The sequence below is a fragment of the Salmo salar genome, chromosome ssa03 (genome assembly GCF_905237065.1).
Source record: "Salmo salar chromosome ssa03, Ssal_v3.1, whole genome shotgun sequence".
Lineage (NCBI taxonomy): Eukaryota > Metazoa > Chordata > Actinopteri > Salmoniformes > Salmonidae > Salmo > Salmo salar.
Window position 1 is genome coordinate 19017819 of NC_059444.1, and position 21688 is coordinate 19039506.

The 21688-nt window shown below is 42.6% G+C and overlaps 1 protein-coding gene and 1 long non-coding RNA gene across 2 annotated transcripts in view; one reads left to right on the plus strand and one right to left on the minus strand.

Moving 5' to 3' along the window:
* Nucleotides 1-6559: 6559 nt before the first annotated feature.
* LOC106599561 (uncharacterized) lies at nucleotides 6560-11403 on the plus strand. Its single transcript, XR_001327494.2, has 3 exons — nucleotides 6560-7676; nucleotides 8861-8991; nucleotides 9192-11403. It is a non-coding gene; the product is annotated as an uncharacterized lncRNA (long non-coding RNA).
* A 582-nt stretch (nucleotides 11404-11985) lies between these two features.
* LOC106599558 (chloride channel protein 2) overlaps nucleotides 11986-21688 on the minus strand; it is a 127468-nt gene continuing 117765 nt past the window's right edge. The window contains exons 19-24 of the mRNA XM_045714612.1: nucleotides 20158-20370; nucleotides 19942-20007; nucleotides 15891-15929; nucleotides 15345-15449; nucleotides 14029-14115; nucleotides 11986-13559 (exon numbers count right to left, since the gene is read on the minus strand). Of these exons, the coding sequence (XP_045570568.1) occupies nucleotides 13023-13559; nucleotides 14029-14115; nucleotides 15345-15449; nucleotides 15891-15929; nucleotides 19942-20007; nucleotides 20158-20370 (1047 nt within the window). The 3' untranslated portion in view covers nucleotides 11986-13022. The remainder of the gene's footprint in view (nucleotides 13560-14028; nucleotides 14116-15344; nucleotides 15450-15890; nucleotides 15930-19941; nucleotides 20008-20157; nucleotides 20371-21688) is intronic.

Sequence of the window (21688 nt, forward strand, 5' to 3'; positions counted from 1 at the left end):
GGGTTTATCAAAGGCTCAAGCACTCCATTATTGACAGAACATGGGTAGCTTTCTCATTCCCTGTGGGATTAACAGGGATGACGGTGCATTAGGTGGTGCAAATGTTGGGACTTGGGAAATTTAGGTCAATTAACCATCGGGTTTACAGTTGGTTAGGATGGGTTCCCGAGTGGTGCAACAGTCTAAGGCACTGCATCTCAGTGGTAGAGGCGTCACTACAGACCCTGGTTTGATTCCAGGATGTATCACAACTGGACGTTATTGGGAGTCCCATAGGGCGGCGCACAATTGGCCCAGCATCGTCCGGGTTTGGCATGGGGTAGGCGATCATTGTAAATAAGAATTTGTTATTGACTGACTTGGCTAGTTAAATAAAATAATGGTAGCCTATAACATTTGACATTTTAGTCATTTAGCAGACGCTCTTATCCAGAGCAACTTACAGTAGTGAATGCATACATTTCATACAATTTCATTAAAAAAAGAATTCTGTGATGGCCCCCCGTATAATGATTAATAGCCAAATTTAGTCTCCAATTACAGAGCATTCGGTAAGTATTGAGGGGGGGGGGACTATTTAATCAATTTTAGAAAAAGGCTGTGAAATTAACAAAATGTGGAAAAATTCAAGGGGTCTGAATACTTTCTGAAGGACTGTATATGTGGACGAGGTAGCCTACATTGACAGACGTACCACAATAGGCAACAACAAACAATTCGCGAGATGTGATCAATGGGGGGAACAGAATTGGTTAAGACAATGCCTTGCGTCAATGACGCCTGCCAACATCCGAGGGAACCATTTTGACAGAGGGCATATGTTTGAAGTGTGAAAGCGGACTTTTTGGAACTACAAGACAGTGTTTTAGTACCGCGGGAATAAACCGCACGGGTCACCATGGTAGCATCTGTTGATGGGATTTGAGACCAGCGCATTGTGATCATGTGCGACGCCCGACGGTGCCACCACCTCCATTTGGTTTGCAGGCAGTGGCTGATTTTAGCATGTAAATCTTGGTTGGGTAAAAAAAAAAATGTTTAATGCATGCCAGCAAAAACAATACATTAATTGCACTATAACGGTGACAACAAACTGTTAGGGCCTACATAAAGCTGTTCCATCACTGCTACACCTGGCTATCAGCGGAGCCTTGTCTGGCAGCGAAACAATTCATTCAGTCTCATTTACTGCCTTTTATAAAAACATAGCTCATATGTCTGACTTGCTTAAACAAATGTGGTTTCTAATGACAATTGAGATGTACAAAATATGGTATAAAGTGACAACGAGCGGATAAGAGCCAATCCATAATTTAGATTAAGACTTTAATGAGCGAGCTAGGACGGGCATAGTCAATAACTATTTGTTCTGCACTTCTGAAATGTACAGCGACAGAATAAAGAACATGGGCCATTCTTACGGTATTCTCCCTGTACACCAAGTTAGAACCGTAGGATAAATAAAGGGGATATATAACCAGACAATGAAAGCTCTTGCAATATTCTATGATTACATTTCTCTAAAACAGGCTATAGGCTACATGTGCACCTCCAAGTCAGAACAATAGGCTACATTTTATAAGGTGAAAAGGGAGCAAATTATTAGGGTGAGGCACATGGGCTACTAACAGCTTACTACACAACATACATTTAGTATTACTTTCTTAGCTACAGTATACAGTCGTGGCCAAATGTTTTGAGAATGACACAAATATTAATTTCCACGTAGTTTGTTGCTTCAGTGTCTTTAAATATTTTTGTTGTTACTATGGAATACTGAAGTATAATTACAAGCATTTCATAAGTGTCAAAGGCTTTTATTGACAATTACTTGAAGTTGATGCAAAGAGTCAATATTTGCAGTGTTGACCCTTCTTTTTAAAGACCTCTGCAATCCATCCTGGCATGCTGTCAATTAACTTCTGGGCCACATCCTGACTGATGGCAGCCCATTCTTGCATAATCAATGCTTGGAGTTTGTCAGAATTTGTCGTTTTTTGTTTGTCCACCCGCCTCTTGAGGATTGACCACAAGTTCTCAATGGGATTAAGGTCTGGGGAGTTTCCTGGCCATGGACCCAAAATATTGATGTTTTGTTCCCCGAGCCACTTAGTTATCACTTTTGCCTTATGGCAAGGTGCTCCATCATGCTGGAAAAGGCCTTGTTCGTCACCAAACTGTTCCTGGATGGTTGTGAGAAATTGCTCTCGGAGGATGTGTCGGTACCATTCTTTATTCATGGCTGTGTTCTTAGGCAAATTGTGAGTGAGCCCACTCCCTTGGCTGAGAAGCAACCCCACACATGAATGGTCTCAGGATGCTTTACTGTTGGCATGACACAGGACTGATGGTAGCGCTCACCTTGTCTTCTCCGGACAAGCTTTTTTCCGGATGCCCCAAACAATCGGAAAGGGGATTCATCAGAGAAAATGACTTTACCCCAGTCCTCAGCAGTCCAATCCCTGTACCTTTTGCAGAATATCAGTCTGTCCCTGATGTTTTTTCTGGAGAGAAGTGGCTTCTTTGCTGTCCTTCTTGACACCAGGCCATCCTCCAAAAGTCTTCGCCTCACTGTGCATGCAGATGCACTCACACCTGCCTGCTGCCATTCCTGAGCAAGCTCTGTACTGGTGGTGCCCCGATCCCGCAGCTGAATCAACTTTAGGAGACGGTCCTGGCGCTTGCTGGACTTTCTTGGGCGCCCTGAAGCCTTTTTCACAACAATTCAACCGCTCTCCTTGAAGTTCTTGATGATCCACTAAATGGTTGATTTAGGTGCAATCTTACCGGCAGCAATATCCTTGCCTGTGAAGCCCTTTTTGTGCAAAGCAATGATGACGGCACGTGTTTCCTTGCAGGTAACCATGGTTGACAGAGGAAGAACAATGATTCCAAGCCCCCCACCCTCCTTTTGAAGCTTCCAGTCTGTTATTCGAACTCAATCAGCATGACAGCGTGATATCCAGGCTTGTCCTCGTCAACACTCACACCTGTGTTAACGAGAGAATCACTGACATGATGTCAGCTGGTCCTTTTGTGGCAGGGCTGAATTGCAGTGGAAATGTTTTTTGTGGATTCAGCTCATTTGCTTGGCAAAGAGGGACTTTGCAATTAATTTCAATTCATCTGATCACTCTTCATAACATTCTGGAGTATATGCAAATTGCCATCATACAAACTGAGGCAACAGACTTTGAAAATTAATATTTGTGTCATTCTCAAAACTTTTGGCCACGACTGTACAGTGCATTCGGTATTGTATGTAGATTGATCAGGGGGGGAAATTATTTAATCCATTTAAGGCTGTAACGTAACACAATGTGGGGAAAAAAGTCAAGGGGTCTGAATACTTTCCGAATGCACTATCTCCCTGGCATATTACATTTATGCAGCAGCATTCAATTATTATTATCTTTTTGGACTCACCTTGTTGTGCTGTGCTCACTTGAACAGGAAGATGGCGCGGTGGTCCTTCTTGTGGGCTCTAGAAAGAGGCCCGAAATCCCAACTTGGAATTCCGAGTTGGATGACTGTTAAATTATTTTCCGTATTTTCCAAATCGGAGCCAATTTTATCCGAGTTCCCAGTTGTCTTGAATTCACTGAAGCCTTAGATTTGAGTTTCCAGTTGTTTTGAACACGGCATAAGTCATGCTGGATTGACAGCATGGCCAATGTATTCAAACTTTTCTGGCCCATGGTGTTAGCCCCTTTTTCGTGATATCCAATTGGTAGTTACAATCTTGTCTCATCGCTGCAATTCCCCTACGAACTCGGTGAAGGTCGAGAGCCAAGTGCATTGCTTCTTGACACACTGCTCGCTTAACCCGGAAGCCAGCCACACCAATGTGTCGGAAGAAACGCTGTCGAACTGACGACCAAAGTCGACCGTCGGGCCCGCCACAAGGAGTTGCTAGAGCACTATGAGACAAGGACATCCCGGCCGGCACTGGGCCAAATGTGCGTCGCTCCATGGGTGTCACGGCCGGCTGTGACACAGCCTGGGATCGAACCCAGGGCTGCAGTGGCGCCTTAGTACTCATTGTTGATTTAGCGATTTCCAACTTGTTGTGTAATGTTTATGGCCGATGAGCACCGATACGTTTTATCTATAATTTTTCTTCATATTACAAGGATTGAAAAGGATTTTCCAGTAGATTGCCGACTTGATGACGGCTTGTCTAGCTTGCTAGCTAAGATTTTGAAAGTATGATGATAGCTTTGATTGGACTGATCATGTTAAGGTAGATCGATATAACGTGATTTGATGTCATTTTGTCTGTGGCCATGGACCTTGAGCTGCCTTGGATCCATGAGTGACAGAACACTGAGCCAATCACGGTGCAACTAGAGAACATTGCCAACCCCATCACAGTATGATGGCTGTTGTCGGTCTCGGCCATGTCACATCACCGGTGAACAGACGCGTATCTGACATGGCCTTACAGTAAAATACTCCTATCCAAGAGACGGCATGCTTGCTTAGCCTATATCCCTTTCTCTGGCAGATAAAACAGCCCCCGCAATCTCAAAGAGAAAAGCCCCACTGGCTAGCAGACATCCCCACAGGGCGGTGGAGTCCACGAGCTCTGGTGGCCCATGCGCCTGTCATTGTCTATTTTTGTTGTTGTTGAATAAGTCATTTTGACAGCAAACCTCCAAGTCATTCATAACCCTTTTTAATTTCCATAAGTACTATGAAACTACATTTTTGTTTCTTGTGATTCAGGAATGTGACTGAAAAAGAAAAAAAATACTGATGGAAAGTATAAAGGAATATCAGTGAACAAATGCTGTGGTCAAGGCTACAGCGGCACCAGTGCAATGAGTGGAGCTTACTCAGGTGTTCAAAAGCTCATAAGAGTCCGAGAGCCTAATGCTCCTTATAGTTCTTTATGAGTTTTAGTTTAGAAAACAATCTCTCCGCAGAAGCGATACTTACAGAGATGGTAAAAGCAGCTTGACTGCCATAGCAACATCAGGGAGTGGTGCTTCAAATACAGCAGTTCTGTAACATCTTTAACTGAGCCTCTCATTGTCTTTTATGTTATGGAAAGAGATTAACTGCACAGGAAGCTCTGGGGAAAGGTCGTCTAGATACTGGACAGGCAATAAATTGGCAGATGCAAACAGATTAGCATCTTTAGCAGACAACAGTTCTTGAGGGCTTGAACAAATAAAGCCCTTTGCAATTTCGTTCAAACTGCTGAACAGGCGTTTGAGTTGTGTGGTTGTAATATCAACAGTGCCTTATCTTTGGTATATCTTGGCATGAATCAATCAAGACTTGATTTAAATTGTGTGCAGCGCAATAGACCTAATTCACAATGTCTCAGGAAGGTCTGGGCTGGCAATACTCAGTATAGAAAACAGTCGGGCCGCAACCTGGACCTACAGGCCGTGGTGAAAACATTTGCACACAAAAAAAGGAGGACTTCAGCACACCAGGGGGGAGTCTCTCAAGTTGGATTTCATTGAATTTACCTCAATATTGCAGCCCATTTGTGTAGGCTGTTAGCCAGACAAAACCTGCTGAGTTCAACAATAAATGACTGAATTTAGTGACTGAATTTATCCTCAAGGCAACTACCTTTTCCCTCATTGTTAGGCTATTTTTCATGTAATTTTTATACAAAGTTTATATAAAAAGTAGCTAAATTCTGTATATAGCTATAGACAGTATACTGCATAATGAAACAATCCCGAGTAAGCTGGTGTTTTGAGGGTGGACTGGGTGTATTATTTGGTTTTACGCACAACTTTCTATCCAAGCTGGGAGAGAGTGCAAAGATGAGTCGTGATGTAGGTTCAGGTAGCCTATATAGAGTAGTTGTAGGCCTATGTTCAACAACAACAAAAGCGGATTAGTATGCTGTTGTATTGAAAAAGTACTTGACAATCTGCATGTTGAATTTCCAACTGTAATTACTGAACAAGTAATGAAATTATTACCGCCAGCCAGCAGTCTAAAAATAGCAGCATTGCTACACCGTGTATAGCTTCATGAAATGTTAGGCTAAACCTGAGAAAATGACGACCAAATAGGCCTACCAATAAACATGTATCCATTAACTAAAGCTAAGCTAAGCCCTGGCACCATAGAAAGCCTTTCATCGATTCGATAGACATGCAGCTGCATCTGTTGCAATTTTATCGGTATTCTATACTTTTATTTCATTGTGGTTTTAGGAAGGGGAGGGGAAAACACCTTGTCATTCTCTGCAAACATCAAAGCAGGGACTCACTCCTATAGGCTCGTACTCTAGTCTACAACATCCATAGAGTACGACCCTACCTCACACAGGAAGCGGAGCAGGTCCTAATCCAGGCCCTTGTCATCTCCTGTCTGGACTACTGCAACTTGCTGTTCGTTGGGCTCCCCACTTGTGCCATCAAACCAATACAACTTATCCAGAACGCTGCAGCCCGCCTGCGAGAGGAGGGTAAGGGAGGGGGGGACAGCAGGGTAATGGGGGGGTTTGAGGGAAGGGAGGGCGACGGCGAGAGGAGGGTAAGGGAGGGGGAGGGACGGTGAGAGGAGGCTAAGTGGGGGAGGGGGGGCAGCTAGAGGAGGAAATATGGCCATATGGGAACCCTTAACCCTATAAAGGCGTATCAATTTAACCTTTTGTTTTTTGAACATGATTTCTAGCTGATATGATAGATAAGTTCCTTATGCTTTCAGAACTGTACCTCTAACGATGCGTGTTAATGTTCAGACCGAGCGTTGCGGCTCTTAACAAAACTCCCCCCTACAGAAGATGCCTTCGTCCAATGGCTCTTATGTGTAATGTTCTGGCTCGTATGTGTAATGGCTCTGGCTCTTATGTGTAATGGCTCTGGCTCTTATGTGTAATGGAATTGCATGGCTATATGTGTAATGTAATGGCTCTTATGTGTAATGGAACTGAGAGTCATTATCAAGGGTTAGATCTGCACCATCACATGCTCTGGGGAGCTGTCAAGTGTCCAGGTGCTGAAACACATGCAGGATTGTCCGTTTTTTTCACTATTCACACATCGATTTCATTTTTATTTAAAAAAAAGTAGTATTTTTATTTCACCTTTATTTAACCAGTTAGGCTAGTTGAGAACAAGTTCTCATTTGCAACTGCGACCTGGCCCAGAATAAAGCATAGCAGTTCGACATACACAACAACACAGAGTTACACATGGAATAAACAAAACATACAGTCAATAATACAGTAGAAAAAAGAAAACAAAAAGTGAGTGCAAATGAGGTAAGATAAGGGAGCTAAGGCAATAAATAGGCTGTGGTGGCGAAGTAATTACAATATAACAATTAAACACTGGAATGGTAGATGTGCAGAAGATGAATGTGCAAGTAGAGATACTGGGGTGCAAAGGAGCAAGATAAATAAATACAGTATGGGGATGAGGTAGTTGGATAGGCTGATAGGCAGTCAGCATCCAGGAGATTGCTGCTCTGGCCAGATCCTCCTTAAATGGTAAGGGTCAGAAAGATACACACAGGCCATCTCTCTAATCCAGGCCTCCTACTTTTCTCTCTCCAGGCATTTCCCAGGCGATGAAGGACCATGTGACCAAGCCAAAAACCCTACAGAGTCACCCACCTCAAGTGTAAAGGTTGGCCCAAACCCACCGACCCCCTCCGCACACACTGCAACTCTCTACAGGAAGCTCGCTTCGCCACAGGTGCATGTCCCTCCGCTAGCTCAGCTAGTAAAGTAGAGCCGGTGTCAGAGATACAGACCAATTCATACTAATTGAATGTTGTCCTCTTTTAATATATTTTCTCATCTATTTTATATTTTAAGAGTAATGTTTACACCTTGGTGCTTCTATTGTCCAACTAATTCTGCCATCAATTTGTTTTTAGTCGTCAATAGCTCAGAATAGGATCTCATCAGAAATCTGTGCTCAGCAGTTACATTTTTTTGTATTTATTTAACCGTTATTTTACATGGTAAATTGACTGAGCACACATTCTAATTTACAGCAATGACCTGGGGAATAGTTACAGGGGAGAGGAGGGGGATGAATGAGCCAATTGTAAGCTGGGGTGACCATGATGGTATGAGGGTCAGATTGGGAATTCAGCCAGGACACCAGGGTTAACTCCTCTACTCTTACAATAAGTGCCCTGGGATCTTTAGTGAACACAGAGTCAGGACACCCGTTTAACATCCATCTGAAATACAGCACCCTACACATGTCCCCAATCACTGCCCTGGGGCATTGGGACATTTTCTTAGACCTGAGTGCCTCCTTCACCACTTCCAGCATCATCTGGTCTCCCATCCAGGGACCGACCAGGACCAACCCTGCTTAGCTTCAGAGGAAAGCCAGCAGTGGGATGCAGAGTGGTATGCTGCTGGCAGTGGGCTAATACACTCTGTGGATTTTAGAATTTTACATTAGCCTATGATTTGTAGGTCAAATGTAAAGTGGACCACCACCGTGTGTGTGTACGTACCTGCATATGTGTGTCCTGACCCCCCCTCTCTCTCATCCCTACACCTGTCCCACCGCTCCTCTAACCCCTGCATGTCACAGCTTAGATCTGTGCCCTGCCCCCTCCTGCTGTCACCTAGGCGATGACAGCCTGTCCTATAAGAGCCCAATCGATGGTAGCCAATTAGCCTCTCCTCCAACTGTCACTTCACTGTCCCCATGGTGATACAGCCTCTACTGTTCACTCCCTAACTATCGCTGAGACTACTGTCTGTCACTTGTTCCTGTGCTTGGTGTGTTTGATAACCACCTGTAGTGTGTGTGTGTGTGTGTGTGTGTGTGTGTGTGTGTGTGTGTGTGTGTGTGTGTGTGTGTGTGTGTGTGTGTGTGTGTGTGTGTGTGTGTGTGTGTGTGTCCTTCTCCAGGAGTGGCAGAGCAGTTTGCAATCGCTGAGGCAAAGCTGAAAACCTGGGCCTATGTGGCTGATGACGAGAAAGACGATGACGAGGAGTTCCTCCAGAACAATAGAAACACACTCACTCTACCCACAGCTCAGGTAAACACATGCATACAGTACACATCACCCAATATTCCATACCTTTGTCATACTCATTGTTTTCAGTCATCAGTGCCACCTAGACTGTGCTATGCCCCAATATCTCTCTTCTTTCTTTCCCTCTCTGTTACTCACCCTCCCCTCATCCCTGCATCCCTCTTGCCTCATCCATCCATCTCTCTCGCCTCATCCATCTCCAGGTGTTCTGACACTTTGATTCTCCCTCAGACCGCAACGTCCAACCACGAGCCCCGAGTGCCATTCCAGGCCGAGACTGACAGCTTTGAAGTTCTAGCAGAAACAGCCTGCACTGTTCCCACATCTCAGAACAACCCGCCTACTCCAGAGAGTGACCGGGCTAGCCCATTCCCCACTGAGGGGGAACTAGTGGATGGTGAGGATCAGCCTGCACTGTTCCCACATCTCAGAACAACCTGCCTACTCCAGAGAGTGACCGGGCTAGCCCATTCCCCACTGAGGGGGAACTAGTGGATGGTGAGGATCAGCCTGCACTGCTGCAAGTCTGTATTCTCTACAAGTCTGACTGGAGGCCGACAATCATGAAGCAGTAGGTTTGACTCCTGCTATTCAACCTCTCACTCTGAGTCTCTTGGAGAGGAGGAAGAGGATAGGAGTGTGTTTCAGGAGGGTAGAGAGTGGCACTCCTGCCAGAGAAGATTATTTTCCGACAGAGGCTCGTCAGGCGTGGCTTCGTTCCATTAAAAGATGAGAAGGTGGAAGGAAGAGGGAGAGCATTTAAATGTGATGATTCATCTTGTAGGTGTACACCTTGGATAGTCTGTCAACTCTTAGAAACACTGCCTTCAGAAGTTATTCACACCCCTTGACTTATTCCAGATTTTGTTGTTACAGCCTGAATTTAAAATTGATTAAATCGAGATTTTGTGTCATTGGCCTACACGCAATACCCCATAATGTCAAAGTGGAATTATATTTTATATAATATATATATATTTGTTTAATTTAATTAAAAATGAAAAGCTGAAATGTCTTGAGTCAAGTATTCAACTGCTTTGTTATGGCAAGGAGTACAAATCTGGAGTAAAAATCTGCAATAATAGTGTTTAACATGCTTTGAATGACCACCTCATCTCTGTACACCACGCATAAAATTAATTGTAAGGTCCCTCAGTCAAGCAGTGAATTTCAAAAGCAGATTCAACCACCAAGACCAAGAAGGTGTTCCAATGCCTCACAAAGGAGGGCCACTATTGGTGGATGGGTAAAAATAAAAAAGCAGACATTGAATATCCCTTTGAGCATGGTGAAGTTATTCATTACACTTTGGATGGTGTACAATACACCCAGTCAATACAAAGAGACACGTGTCCTTAACTCAGATGCCGGAGAGGAAGGAAACCGCTCAGGGTTTCTACCATGAGGCCAATGGTAACTTTAAAACAGTTAGAGTTGAATGGCTGTGATAGGAGAAAACTGAGGATGGATCAACAATTTTGTAGTTACAAATATTGTTGATCCTTCCTCAAATATTCCAAAACATCCTGTTTGTAATAAGGCACTAAAGTAAATCTGCAAAAAATGAACTTTGTCCTCAATACAAATTACTGAGTATTTTCAAGCATGGTTGTAGCTGCGTCATGTTAAGGGTATGCTTGTCATCAGCAAGGACTAGGGAGTTTTTTTAGGATGAAAAGAAACAGAATAGAGCTAAGCACAGGCAAAATCCTAGAGGAAAACCTGGTTCAGTCTGATTTCCAACAGACACTGGGAGACAAATTCACCTTTCAGCAGGAGAATAACCTAAAACACAAGGCCAAATATACATTGGAATTTAATGTTCCTGAGAAAATCCATGGCAAGACTTAAAAATGGCTGCCCTAGCAATGATCAACAACCAACTTGACAGAGCTTGAAGAATTTAAAATAATTGTGGCAAATATTGTACAATCCAGGTGTGCAAAGCTATTAGAAATGTACCCAGAAAGAATCACAGCTGTTATCAATGCCAAAGGTGATTCTAACATGTATTGACTCAGGGGTGTGAATACTTATATAAACGAGAGATTTCTGTATTTCATTTTCAATAAATTTGCAAACATTTGTCATTATGGTGTATTTTGTGTAGATGGGTGAGGAAAAAATCTATTTAATCTATTTTGAACATTCTGTAGACACTATGTAACTTAGTGATGTCTGGCCTTTACTTATCATCCTTCCTTCCCTTTGTCTCAGCTCTCGTCTCCCTGCACTTTTCCCCTCTTCGTTTTCTCTCACAACCTTGGCTGATGTTACTATGTATTTGAGAGTTGAAACTGGATTACTGAGAAAAGTTTTGTACATTTCTGTGAAGTTTTATTTCATTGGTTCTCTATGGATTGTAAGTGTTGGACAATGCTGTGAACTCATGTAATGGGGTTTGTCCTGGATAAATAAACATGATTTTTTTTTTTTAATGGATTTTCACTCTTTGATAATCCCCCCCCCCATCTCTGATAGGAGACAAGGGGAAATTGCCCAACACAAGCACACACACACACACACAGAGCAGAGTTACATCTCAAAGTTTTGTTAATTTAATCCATCGCTGATGTACAAAAAAAAAAAATTGTCATGTTCTCTGAAAAATAACAATGGCTGTTAATCTCAAATGCATATTCTCCTATGCCCTATACACAAGAGTGTGCGAAGATTTCCGTCATAATCTATTTTCATATGTACAATGCATATACAGGCCGGGGCAATATAAAGAGAGAAACGTCGGGCTTATTACACTACATTAAACTCCTTTTACATATTTTATATGCTGAGCACTACTTCACATTCTATCTGCATACAAAAGACAAATTATTGCACAACTGATTTTTCATTAAGATGAAAATGGACCAAAGTTGTGATAGCATAGTTTTACATAATATATTTTAATTCTATGGCTCAAAACTGTCAGTGATTTAACATCCGTCTTGAATGAACCCATTTTATGAGACAGTGGAGAACAGTCACACACACACACAGTTTAATTTTTCAACCAAGGCTTTTATTGCTCATCTGCGGACTTGGAGAGTTATGACTGTGCTTCTAAGTTGATAGTACATATTTCTAAAATGGTTTTGAGGCCAGGCAGACTGTATAAATCATGTTCAGTGTGCTATGTTTTAGGAATATTATGTTGGTGAACAAATATGTATTACTATGTGAGTGTGCACGTGCTTAACTTTGATGTATTCTGAGTTTCACTGTTGTCTCTCCACATAACCAAAGTTTCCTGTCATTAACACTAAAATCATTCCAGAGACATGTTTAACACTCAGTACAGTAGGAACAATGTGAAAAATCATTACCTATCGCTAGGAATGTAATGATACAAAATGTACTGTGACCAAAACACTGTTACAAGAAACTCTCTAACATCTGTCCTACTACCTTAACGCCAGACAAGGCTACATGTACTTTGAGGTAAATGCATGTTAATTACAATGTGCTTCACAAATGTTCTTAACCCTGTGGTGGTGGCATTTTATGACTGAGCGATGTCAATGTGTTGGTCTTTTCTCAGCTGCCTTAAGGTAGTTACTTATCATTTTGTCTTAAATATCCCTTTTCCATCCCACTTTAAAGTCCTCACCTTAGATATGAATGTAGCTACCATGTAAATACAGCACATAGATTTTTTGGGGAAACTTAATCCAAAGTGGCACCCTCCTTTCTCTTCCCTTTGTCTGGTCATGTTGTTCCTTCTGATCTGACTCACCCTCTCTCTCACTCATTTGGGGGAAAGTAGTGTCAGCACCAGATGGGTACATGGGCAATTCTAACCTTAATCCTAAACCCCCTAGAAATAGCACTTGACCTTGTGGGGACTAACAAAATGTCCCCATTTGGTCATATTTTCATTCGTTTACTAAGTCCCCACAAGAATAGTTAAACACGTCCACAAACACACACCAATACATCGTGGACACAGACATCCAGTTTAGAGATTGAGGTGAAAATGACCTAAGATTGTAGAAACCTCAAACCATGAATCATCTAATTGTCCGGCACCCCTTCTGTCATTCCGATTGGTCCTCAGTGCGGGTGGGACTTCGCTCACACTGCAGTTCTGATTGGTCCATTTGCTGTATGTTCTCGGGCGGGGTTCCATGTTCCTTCGCCGGCTCCGATTGATAAGTCTCAGGGAGGTGGGGGGGGTCAAAATCACAGGCCAGCTCTGATTCGTCAGTGTGGGAAGGGCTGCACTCTAAGATAAACTCTTCTGTTTGGTCCTCTGTTAGTGAGAGGCTTTCCTGAAGAACCAATTCCGATGGCAGGTCCGTATTGTCAGCGGGGCTGGTTTCAAACTCCAAATCTGATTGGTCCTGTGTGAAGTGGACAGGACTCTCCTCATACATTTCGTCCAATTGGTCCTCCATGTCAGGTGGGGTGGGTTCCCGTGGTAATGAGAGGCCTCTGTGGCGGTTCCAAAGCTTGTGTAGCTCTGTCACCTCCGAAACGCTGGTGGTGTTGTTGCCGCTGTCACGGAAACTGGCCAGTGGGGGGCGAACTTTCACTCCTGTCACGGTCACTGAGCCTTCTATGGCCTTACGAAGCTAGACATTGGACAGAGAGAGGAGAGGTAGAGATGGAGGAATAAAATAAGGAGCAAGGATGACAAAAGATGGGGGAGAGGATGGAAAGAAGAGAGGATGGAACATTATGGAGTAAACAATGTGGTGATTCATATTACACTTTTGATTAGATCTCCAAACTTACAGGACTGTTGCCAAAGCAACCTTAATCTGCAGTAATTTCTGTAATGAGCAAATTGATTAGCCTGAGGTTACTGCTGATTCATGAAGCGCAATATTGTCCTTAGAACTGATCTAAGGTGATGACAATATTCAAACACAATCACAGCCAAAGTAAACAGGAAGGTTTCCTGTGATGTGCTTGTCGGGATTTTAAGGTGAACTGCCCTCAATCACTCATAGCATGATGACAACAGTGTTGAAAATAGAAACTAATCAAACTACATGACATCACAGTGGCATCAGAGTTCTAGTGCACAGGAACACCCACCTCCCTGAGGGAGACGACTCCCACCAGTCGTCCAGTACTGGTCACATAGGCATGGTCCAGCCCCAGCAGAGAGAATATGGTGTGAGTCTGAAGAAAGAGAATGAGAAAGAGAGAGCACGAGACAGAGAGGGTAGAGCAGATTAGAAGGAACAACATGACCAGATAGAGGGATAAAACAAAAGGAGAGGGAAGAGAAAGGAGGGTCCCACTTTAGATGAAATGGCCTATAAGTGCTGTATTTACACTGCCGTTCAAAAGTTTGGGGTCACTTAGAAATGTCCTTGTTTTTGAAAGAAAAGCACATTTTTTGTTCATTACAATAACATCAAATTGATCAGAAATACAGCGTAGACATTGTTAATGTTGGAAATGATTATTGTAGCTAGAAACGGCTGATTTTTAATGGAATATCTGCATAGGTGTAAAGAGGCCCATTATCAGCAACCATCACTCCTGTGTTACAATGGTACATTGTGTTAGCTAATCCAAGTTTAGTGAAGTGAAGAGGCGACTCCGGGATGCTGGCCTCGTACAGCGTTGTACGAGATCTTCAGTTTCTTGGCAATTTCTCGCATGGAATAGCCTTCATTTCTCAGAACAAGAATAGACTGATGAGTTTCAGAAGAAAGGTCTTTGTTTCTGGCGATTTTGAGCCTGTAATCGAACACACAAATGCTGATGCTCCAGATACTCAGCTAGTCTAAAGAAGGCCAGTTTTATTGCTTCTTTAAATCAGGACAACAGTTTTCAGCTGTGCTAACATAATTGCAAAAGGGTTTTCTAATGATCAATTAGCCTTTTAAAATGATCAACTTGGATTAGCAAACAACGTGCCATTGGAACAAAGAAACATGGCTTTTCTTTAAAAAACAAGGATATTTGTAAGTGACCCCAAACTTTTGAACAGTAGTATATCGTAGCTACATTCATATTGGGGTACGGAGAGAAAGAGAGAATGAGAGAGAGAGAGAGTGGAGAAAGAGCAATAGATGACATCCATTAAAATGTCAATGAGAACAAATTGACTACTCAAAAAATCTCAGTCTAGTGCAGAGCCTTCTATTTGTAATGGAAGGCTCTGGTCTAGTGGAGCTGCGTGCCATCACATTTCTGTCAGCAACCCCATCAATTTACAATTTACTTGTTGCCTGGTATTAGATCTGAGTAATTTAGCAGACACTCTTATCCAGTGGATTCAATGACACTTAAGCATTATAAACTAAAGCATTCCTCCAAAAATAACGGATGACAGCTAGGTTGGTTGTGCAGATTGATAAGGGACAGGTTGATTGACAGGTGAACTGATGATGACACACCTTATGCAGAGATGTCCTCTCCACCAGCTGAAAAGGGGCTGGGTCAATCTTGCAGTTGTTGAAATCCACTGGCTCGTCCAACTGTTGCTCCTCCCACTCCGCTATCTGTGGTAGGGGATTCAGAACTCTCAACCAATGAGTGGGTTAGATTAACTTCGCCGGGCGCACGTGTTGGAATGTTTTGCACCGGCTGAAAGTTAATTACATTCAATTTGGAACCGGGTTGCTGCCAGGTGTGAGCCATTGTGCCCCGCTCTGTCCGACGGTGAAGTCGGCTCAAGACAAAAGTGATGTAATTAAACGTGTAGTAATTAGTAGGATTCTGTGTTTCCCATGCTAAAGGGATTGCTTTGGATAAAACATGCTTTATCTGCCTTCCCAATGAAAATGTGTCAGAAAATTCTAACATTTATTTTATGGAAAAGAGATGTTGTATGATTCTGGACAATGCACCATGCTGCCTTGTTGACAAACTCATACAACCAATCACTGCATTTTTAAGTTATTGACTGACATGACAGTTAACCAATTTGTGTTCAGTCTTACTTCGTTTGTGGTCATGTCATCCTCGACTTCAGGAGACTCCTGAAAACAAAGAGAGACAGTGGTTACACCCCATAGAGACATATAAAGGATTCTACTGCCCAAAAGCCAGTTTTAGCGTGGGCACCGCCATTGAGTACTTTCACCATGTTTAAGTAGTCAACTGGGTGGGACTTCCAGAAGAATCACATAATTCCATCCAGGTCCCTCAGGAGGGATCAGCCAATGAATTATACTTGTGAGAAAACATTCCATAACTGCAGGAGGCAGTAAATCGCCAACCTTGGCTTTTTACCTGTTCAAATAACACACTCCAGGTAGCATTATGCACCCTTTCAATTTGTTAACCAACTATGATGTACTGTTTATCTTTTGTTTATGTAATGTAAGTGCCTTAATGTGTTTGGACACCAGGAAGAGTAGCTGCTGCCTTGGCAACAGCTAATGGGGATCCCTAATAAATACAACAACAACAAACTAATAGAAGTAGTAGAAGAAGAAAATGGACTACTTCAAAATAGAGAGCAAAAGTAATGGCATCTTTTTATAGGCACTAACGGAGGCTAACTCTGCCATGGCTCGTTGTGCAAAGCCTATGGGGAAATGATTTTATTTTTATTTTTGTATTATTTTTTAAATAAATGCTGAAAATCAGGTCTGTGGTAAACAGAGGCTTAAGAGATCTTATAAGTTTTGTTCTATGAGATCCTCAGCTTCAGAGATCCTCATCCTTCCTCAGCTAACATCACTTTCTGTGAATTTGCATTTATGTAATCAAGACAAGCACATAAAGGCTTCATAATTCCTAAACGTCATGTTAACTGACTGATATTATCTCATAGAAAAAAGAGGACAGAGCACGCCCCCATTCTCATCGACGGGGCTGCAGTGGAGCAGGTTGAGAGCTTCAAGTTCCTTGGTGTCCACATCACCAACAAACTAACATGGTCCAAGCACACCATGACATGCGGGCATGACAAAACCTATTCCCCTCAGGAGACTGAACAGATTTGGCATGGGTCCTCAGATCCTCAAAGGGTTCTACAGCTGCACCATCAAGAGCAGCCTGACTGGTTGCATCACTGCCTGGTACGGCAACTGCTCGTCCTCCGACCGCAAGGCACTACAGAGGGTAGTACTAACAGCCCAGTACATCACTGGTGCCAAGCTTCCTGCCATCCAGGACCTCTATACCAGGCGGTGTCAGAGGAAGGCCCAGAAAATTGTCAAAGACTCCAGCCACCGTAGTCATAGACTGTTCTCTCTGCTACCGCATGGCAAGCGGTACCGGAGCGCCAAGTCTAGGTTCAAGAGGCTTCTAAACAGCTTCTACCCCCAAGCCATAAGACTCCTGAACATCTAGTCAAATGGCTACCCAGACTATTCACATTGCCCCCCCCCCCCTCCACACCATTGCCACTCTCTGTTGTCATCTATGCATAGTCACTTTAATTAACTCTACCTACATGTACATACTACCTCAACTAACCGGTGACCCAGCACATTGACTCTGTACCGGCACCCCACTGTATATAGTTGAAGTCAGAAGTTTACATGCACTTAGGTTGGAGTCACTAAAACTCGTTTTTCAACCACTCCACAAATTTCTTGTTAACAAACTATAGTTTTGGCAAGTCGGTTAGGACATCTACTTTGTGCATGACACAAGTAATTTTTCCAACAATTGTTTACAGACAGATTATTTCACTTATAATTCACTGTATCACAATTCCAGCGGGTCAGAAGTTTACATACACTAAGTTGACTGTGCCTTTAAACAGCTTGGAAAATTCCTGAAAATGATGTCATGGCTTTAGAAGCTTCTGTTAGGCTAATTGACATCATTTGAGTCAATTGGAGGTGTACATGTGGATGTATTTCAAGGCCTATCTTCAAACTCAGTGCCTCTTTGCTTGACATCATGGGAAAATCAAAAGAAATCAGCCAAGACCTCAGAAAAAATATTGTAGACCTCCACAAGTCTGGTTCATCCTTGGGAGCAATTTCAAAACGCCTGAAGGTACCACGTTCATCTGTACAAACAATAGTACGCAAGTATAAACACCATGGGACCACGCAGCCGCCATACCACTCAGGAAGGAGACGTGTTCTGTCACCTAGAGATGAACGTACTTTGGTGCAAAAAGTGTAAATCAATCCCAGAACAACAGCAAAGGACCTTGTGAAGATGCTGGAGGAAACCGGTACAAAAGTATCTATATCCACAGTAAAACGAGTCCTATATCAACATAACCTGAAAGGCCGCTCTGCAAGGAAGAAGCCACTGCTCTAAAACCGCCATAAAAAAGCCAGACTACGGTTTCCAACTGCACATGGTGACAAAGACTGTACTGTTTGGAGAAATGTCCTCTGGTCTGATGAAACAAAAATAGAACTATTTGGCCATAATGACCATCCTTATGTTTGGAGGAAATAGGGGGAGGCTTGCAAGCCGAAGAACACCATCCCACCTGTGAAGCACGGGGGTGGCAGCATCATGTTGTGGGGGTGATTTACTGCAGGAGGGACAGGCGCACTTCACAAAATAGAGGTCATCATGAGGCAGGAAAATGATGTGGATATATTGAAGCAACATCTCAAGACATCAGTCAGGAAGTTAAAGCTTGGTCGCAAATGGGTCTTCCAAATGGACAATGACCCCAAGCATACTTCCAAAGTTGTGGCAAAATGGCTTAAGGACAACAAAGTCAAGGTATTGGACTGACCATCACAAAGACTTGACCTCAAACCTTTAGAAAATTTGTGGGCAGAACTGAAAAAGCATGTGCGAGCAAGGAGGCCTACAAACCAGACTCAGTTACACCAGCTCTGTCAGGAGGAATGGGCCAAAATTCACCCAACTTATTGTGGGAAGCTTGTGGAAGGCTACCGGAAACGTTTGACCCAAGTTAAACAATTTAAAGGCAACGCTACCAAATACTAATTGAGTGCATGTAAACTTCTGACCCACTGGGAATGTGATGAAAGAAATAAAAGCTGAAATAAATAATTCCCTCTACTATTATTCTGACATTTCACATTCTTAAAATAAAGTGGTGATCCTAACTGACCTAAGACAGGGACTTTTTACTAGGATTAATTGTCAGGAATTGTGAAAAACTGAGTTTAAATGTATTTGGCTAAGCTGTATATAAACTTCCTACTTCAACTGTTTATTGTTATTTTTTACTGCTCCTTTTAATTACTTGTTACTTTTATCTCTTATCCGTATTTTTTGAAACTACACTGTCGGTTAGGGGCTTGTAAGTAAGCATTTCACTGTAAGGTCTACACCTGTTGTATTCAGAGCATGTGACTAATAACATTTGATAACAAACGTATAAGATCTCCTAAGCCTGTGTTAACCTCAGGCCTTCTTTTCGGCATATATCCTAAAACCCCATTCTTTCCCCATTAATGTCCCCCATACTAATGGCCAGGACTACAAGCTGGCGAGCTCTATGGAGATGGCTTCAATTGCACTGCCCATGCTCTCACAGACACCACAAATGGGACTGATACAATGTTGCATCCTCTAACTATATCTATGTTACACCGGCATACATACATGTGGAACGGGCACATGCACTAATATACAATATTTCCTTAATTAACATACCACCACTGCATACGAGAATGAAAGACTAACACATAACAAACAACAACACATAACAAACAACAACACTAACACATAACCACATTCAGAAGTACATGCTTCTGCCCCTGTAACTACTCACTGTTGATTGAGCTTTTTGGCTAAATAATCAGATGAATCACTAAAATGACTCCGGTTTCAACTCAGGTTCGGTCAACTTTGCCTTCTTCTCTCCTTCTCTCCCTCGCTGTCTCTCCTTTCCTACTCCAATCTCTCCCTTCATTACTCATTCCCTCTCTCTCGGTCTCTCCCTTTCACTCACTCAAGTGCTATGAAAGCTACAGTATATTTTGGGTTGGTAGAAGTACTCAAAATGATTTGGATCGGTCACTTGCTCAATGCTAGGTCGCTAGGCAACGGTTACTTGGCAACTGTCTCTAAGAAGGGTGGCAGTCTTACCGCCGCCATGGAGATCCTGACGCGTTTGGGCCGCCTACTTTCAGGACCCTCCAGCTCTGCCAGGCTCTTACAGTCAGGGAGGGAAGGGAGTAGCAAACACATCATTAGCACAATGTTAGGACAACATTAAGATTCTCTGAGAAGAAAGTAGAGGTTGAGGTAGCATATGAGGATACAAGAATAGACACGCACACACACGCACGCACACACACACACCTCGAGTAGCTCTCTTTCAGGGTCACCACAGGAGAGGGTCTGCTGAGAGCCTGACAGAGGAGACGGAGTCAGCGTGTCTCTGTTCATTGAGAGAGTGTGCATACTGTTGGTTGCCTCAGTGTTGTGAGTAGTAGGGACAGTTTTCATAGCCGACTTGAGTGGCAGCTGAGAGATGGACCCAGCTTGGCTGAAGGAGGACTCCTCTGTTGAGATCTAGATAGAGACACATGATTAGGGCTGTTGCGGTGACCGTATTACTGCCACAGCAGCATTCATGAGTCAAGACCACAATCAAATTCCACGTGACCGTTGAGTCACGGTAATCTCCTCTTATGCACTCACCCAACTGGCCAATGACCATCAGGTCATAATGGTCTGGTACTCAGCACTGTATTGTCCCTCTAACTACTCTGACATCAATGCAAATGCAATCTAAAATCACATCAAACACTTATCATCAAATTGTATCATGCTTTTAAAACTCACCTCACTGAAGTAAGTGTTCTTATAAGCCCAGACATTTCTATACACAGTCCTGTGTGAAAGCAGAGTGTTGATGGTTGCCACTAAAAAGAGGATCCCAGCTGCTACTATATTTATTTCTCAGCTGCTAATATTAAGCACATGCTCCATTGTAAGACCGGAGTAGCCTACCTGGTATGATTGAAAAAACGCGGCCTCTATTTGCTATTTGAGTGCATACAGATAACATGTATTTTTCCCCTGCTCCTATTCCTGTCCATTTGTTAAATGCACCATTCTAAATCCAAACAAATTTGACATACAAAGTTAAATTGAGAATAGTCTGATGGGTGAAAATATGATCACTTGATGAGAGAACAGCGTGTGCAGCCTGAGGCAAGGAACAGAGAGCAAGTTTTTTTTGTGACTTTCTCTAATCATCAATAGCCTATAGTCTATCATGCAGCCCATATATGTTTTGATTTCTAAGACATTCTAAGGTTTGTATCATTCACAACTAAAGTTGCCAAATTACTCTAAATCTAGCATATAGGACCAGTTTCAAATTAACACTTTTACGCTCAACATATAGCCACTTCATATGCACTCGCTCAGGAATGGGAAAAATATCCTTTCTATTTTATTCAAAGTTCAATTATATTATTCTTACTATAAAATCATATAATATAACATAATGGCATGGGGCTTTTAGCATATCTTGTTTGCTAAATGAACAAGCCTACAGCCTATGGCATGGCACACAGCAAGATAACATACAGTAGGCCAACTCATATTCTGTTCTTCTGAAATACATTTTCTTCATATCGTAATGTTTGTTTAGACCTGCCTAAAATAAATAATGGATTTATTGTGATGGTGTAGGCTATATTAAATGGATTTATTATCCTTTTTTTTAATATTTTTTTTAATATAGAGGTTCCAAAGGCACGCATCAGCGGCTTGTATGTGTGGAGGCCTGGAGATGCTAAATGTGTTTGTTAAATATCAGTCAATTACCATGAGACCGGCAGTCATGACCCCCACAGCTCTACACATGATACATGTGTAC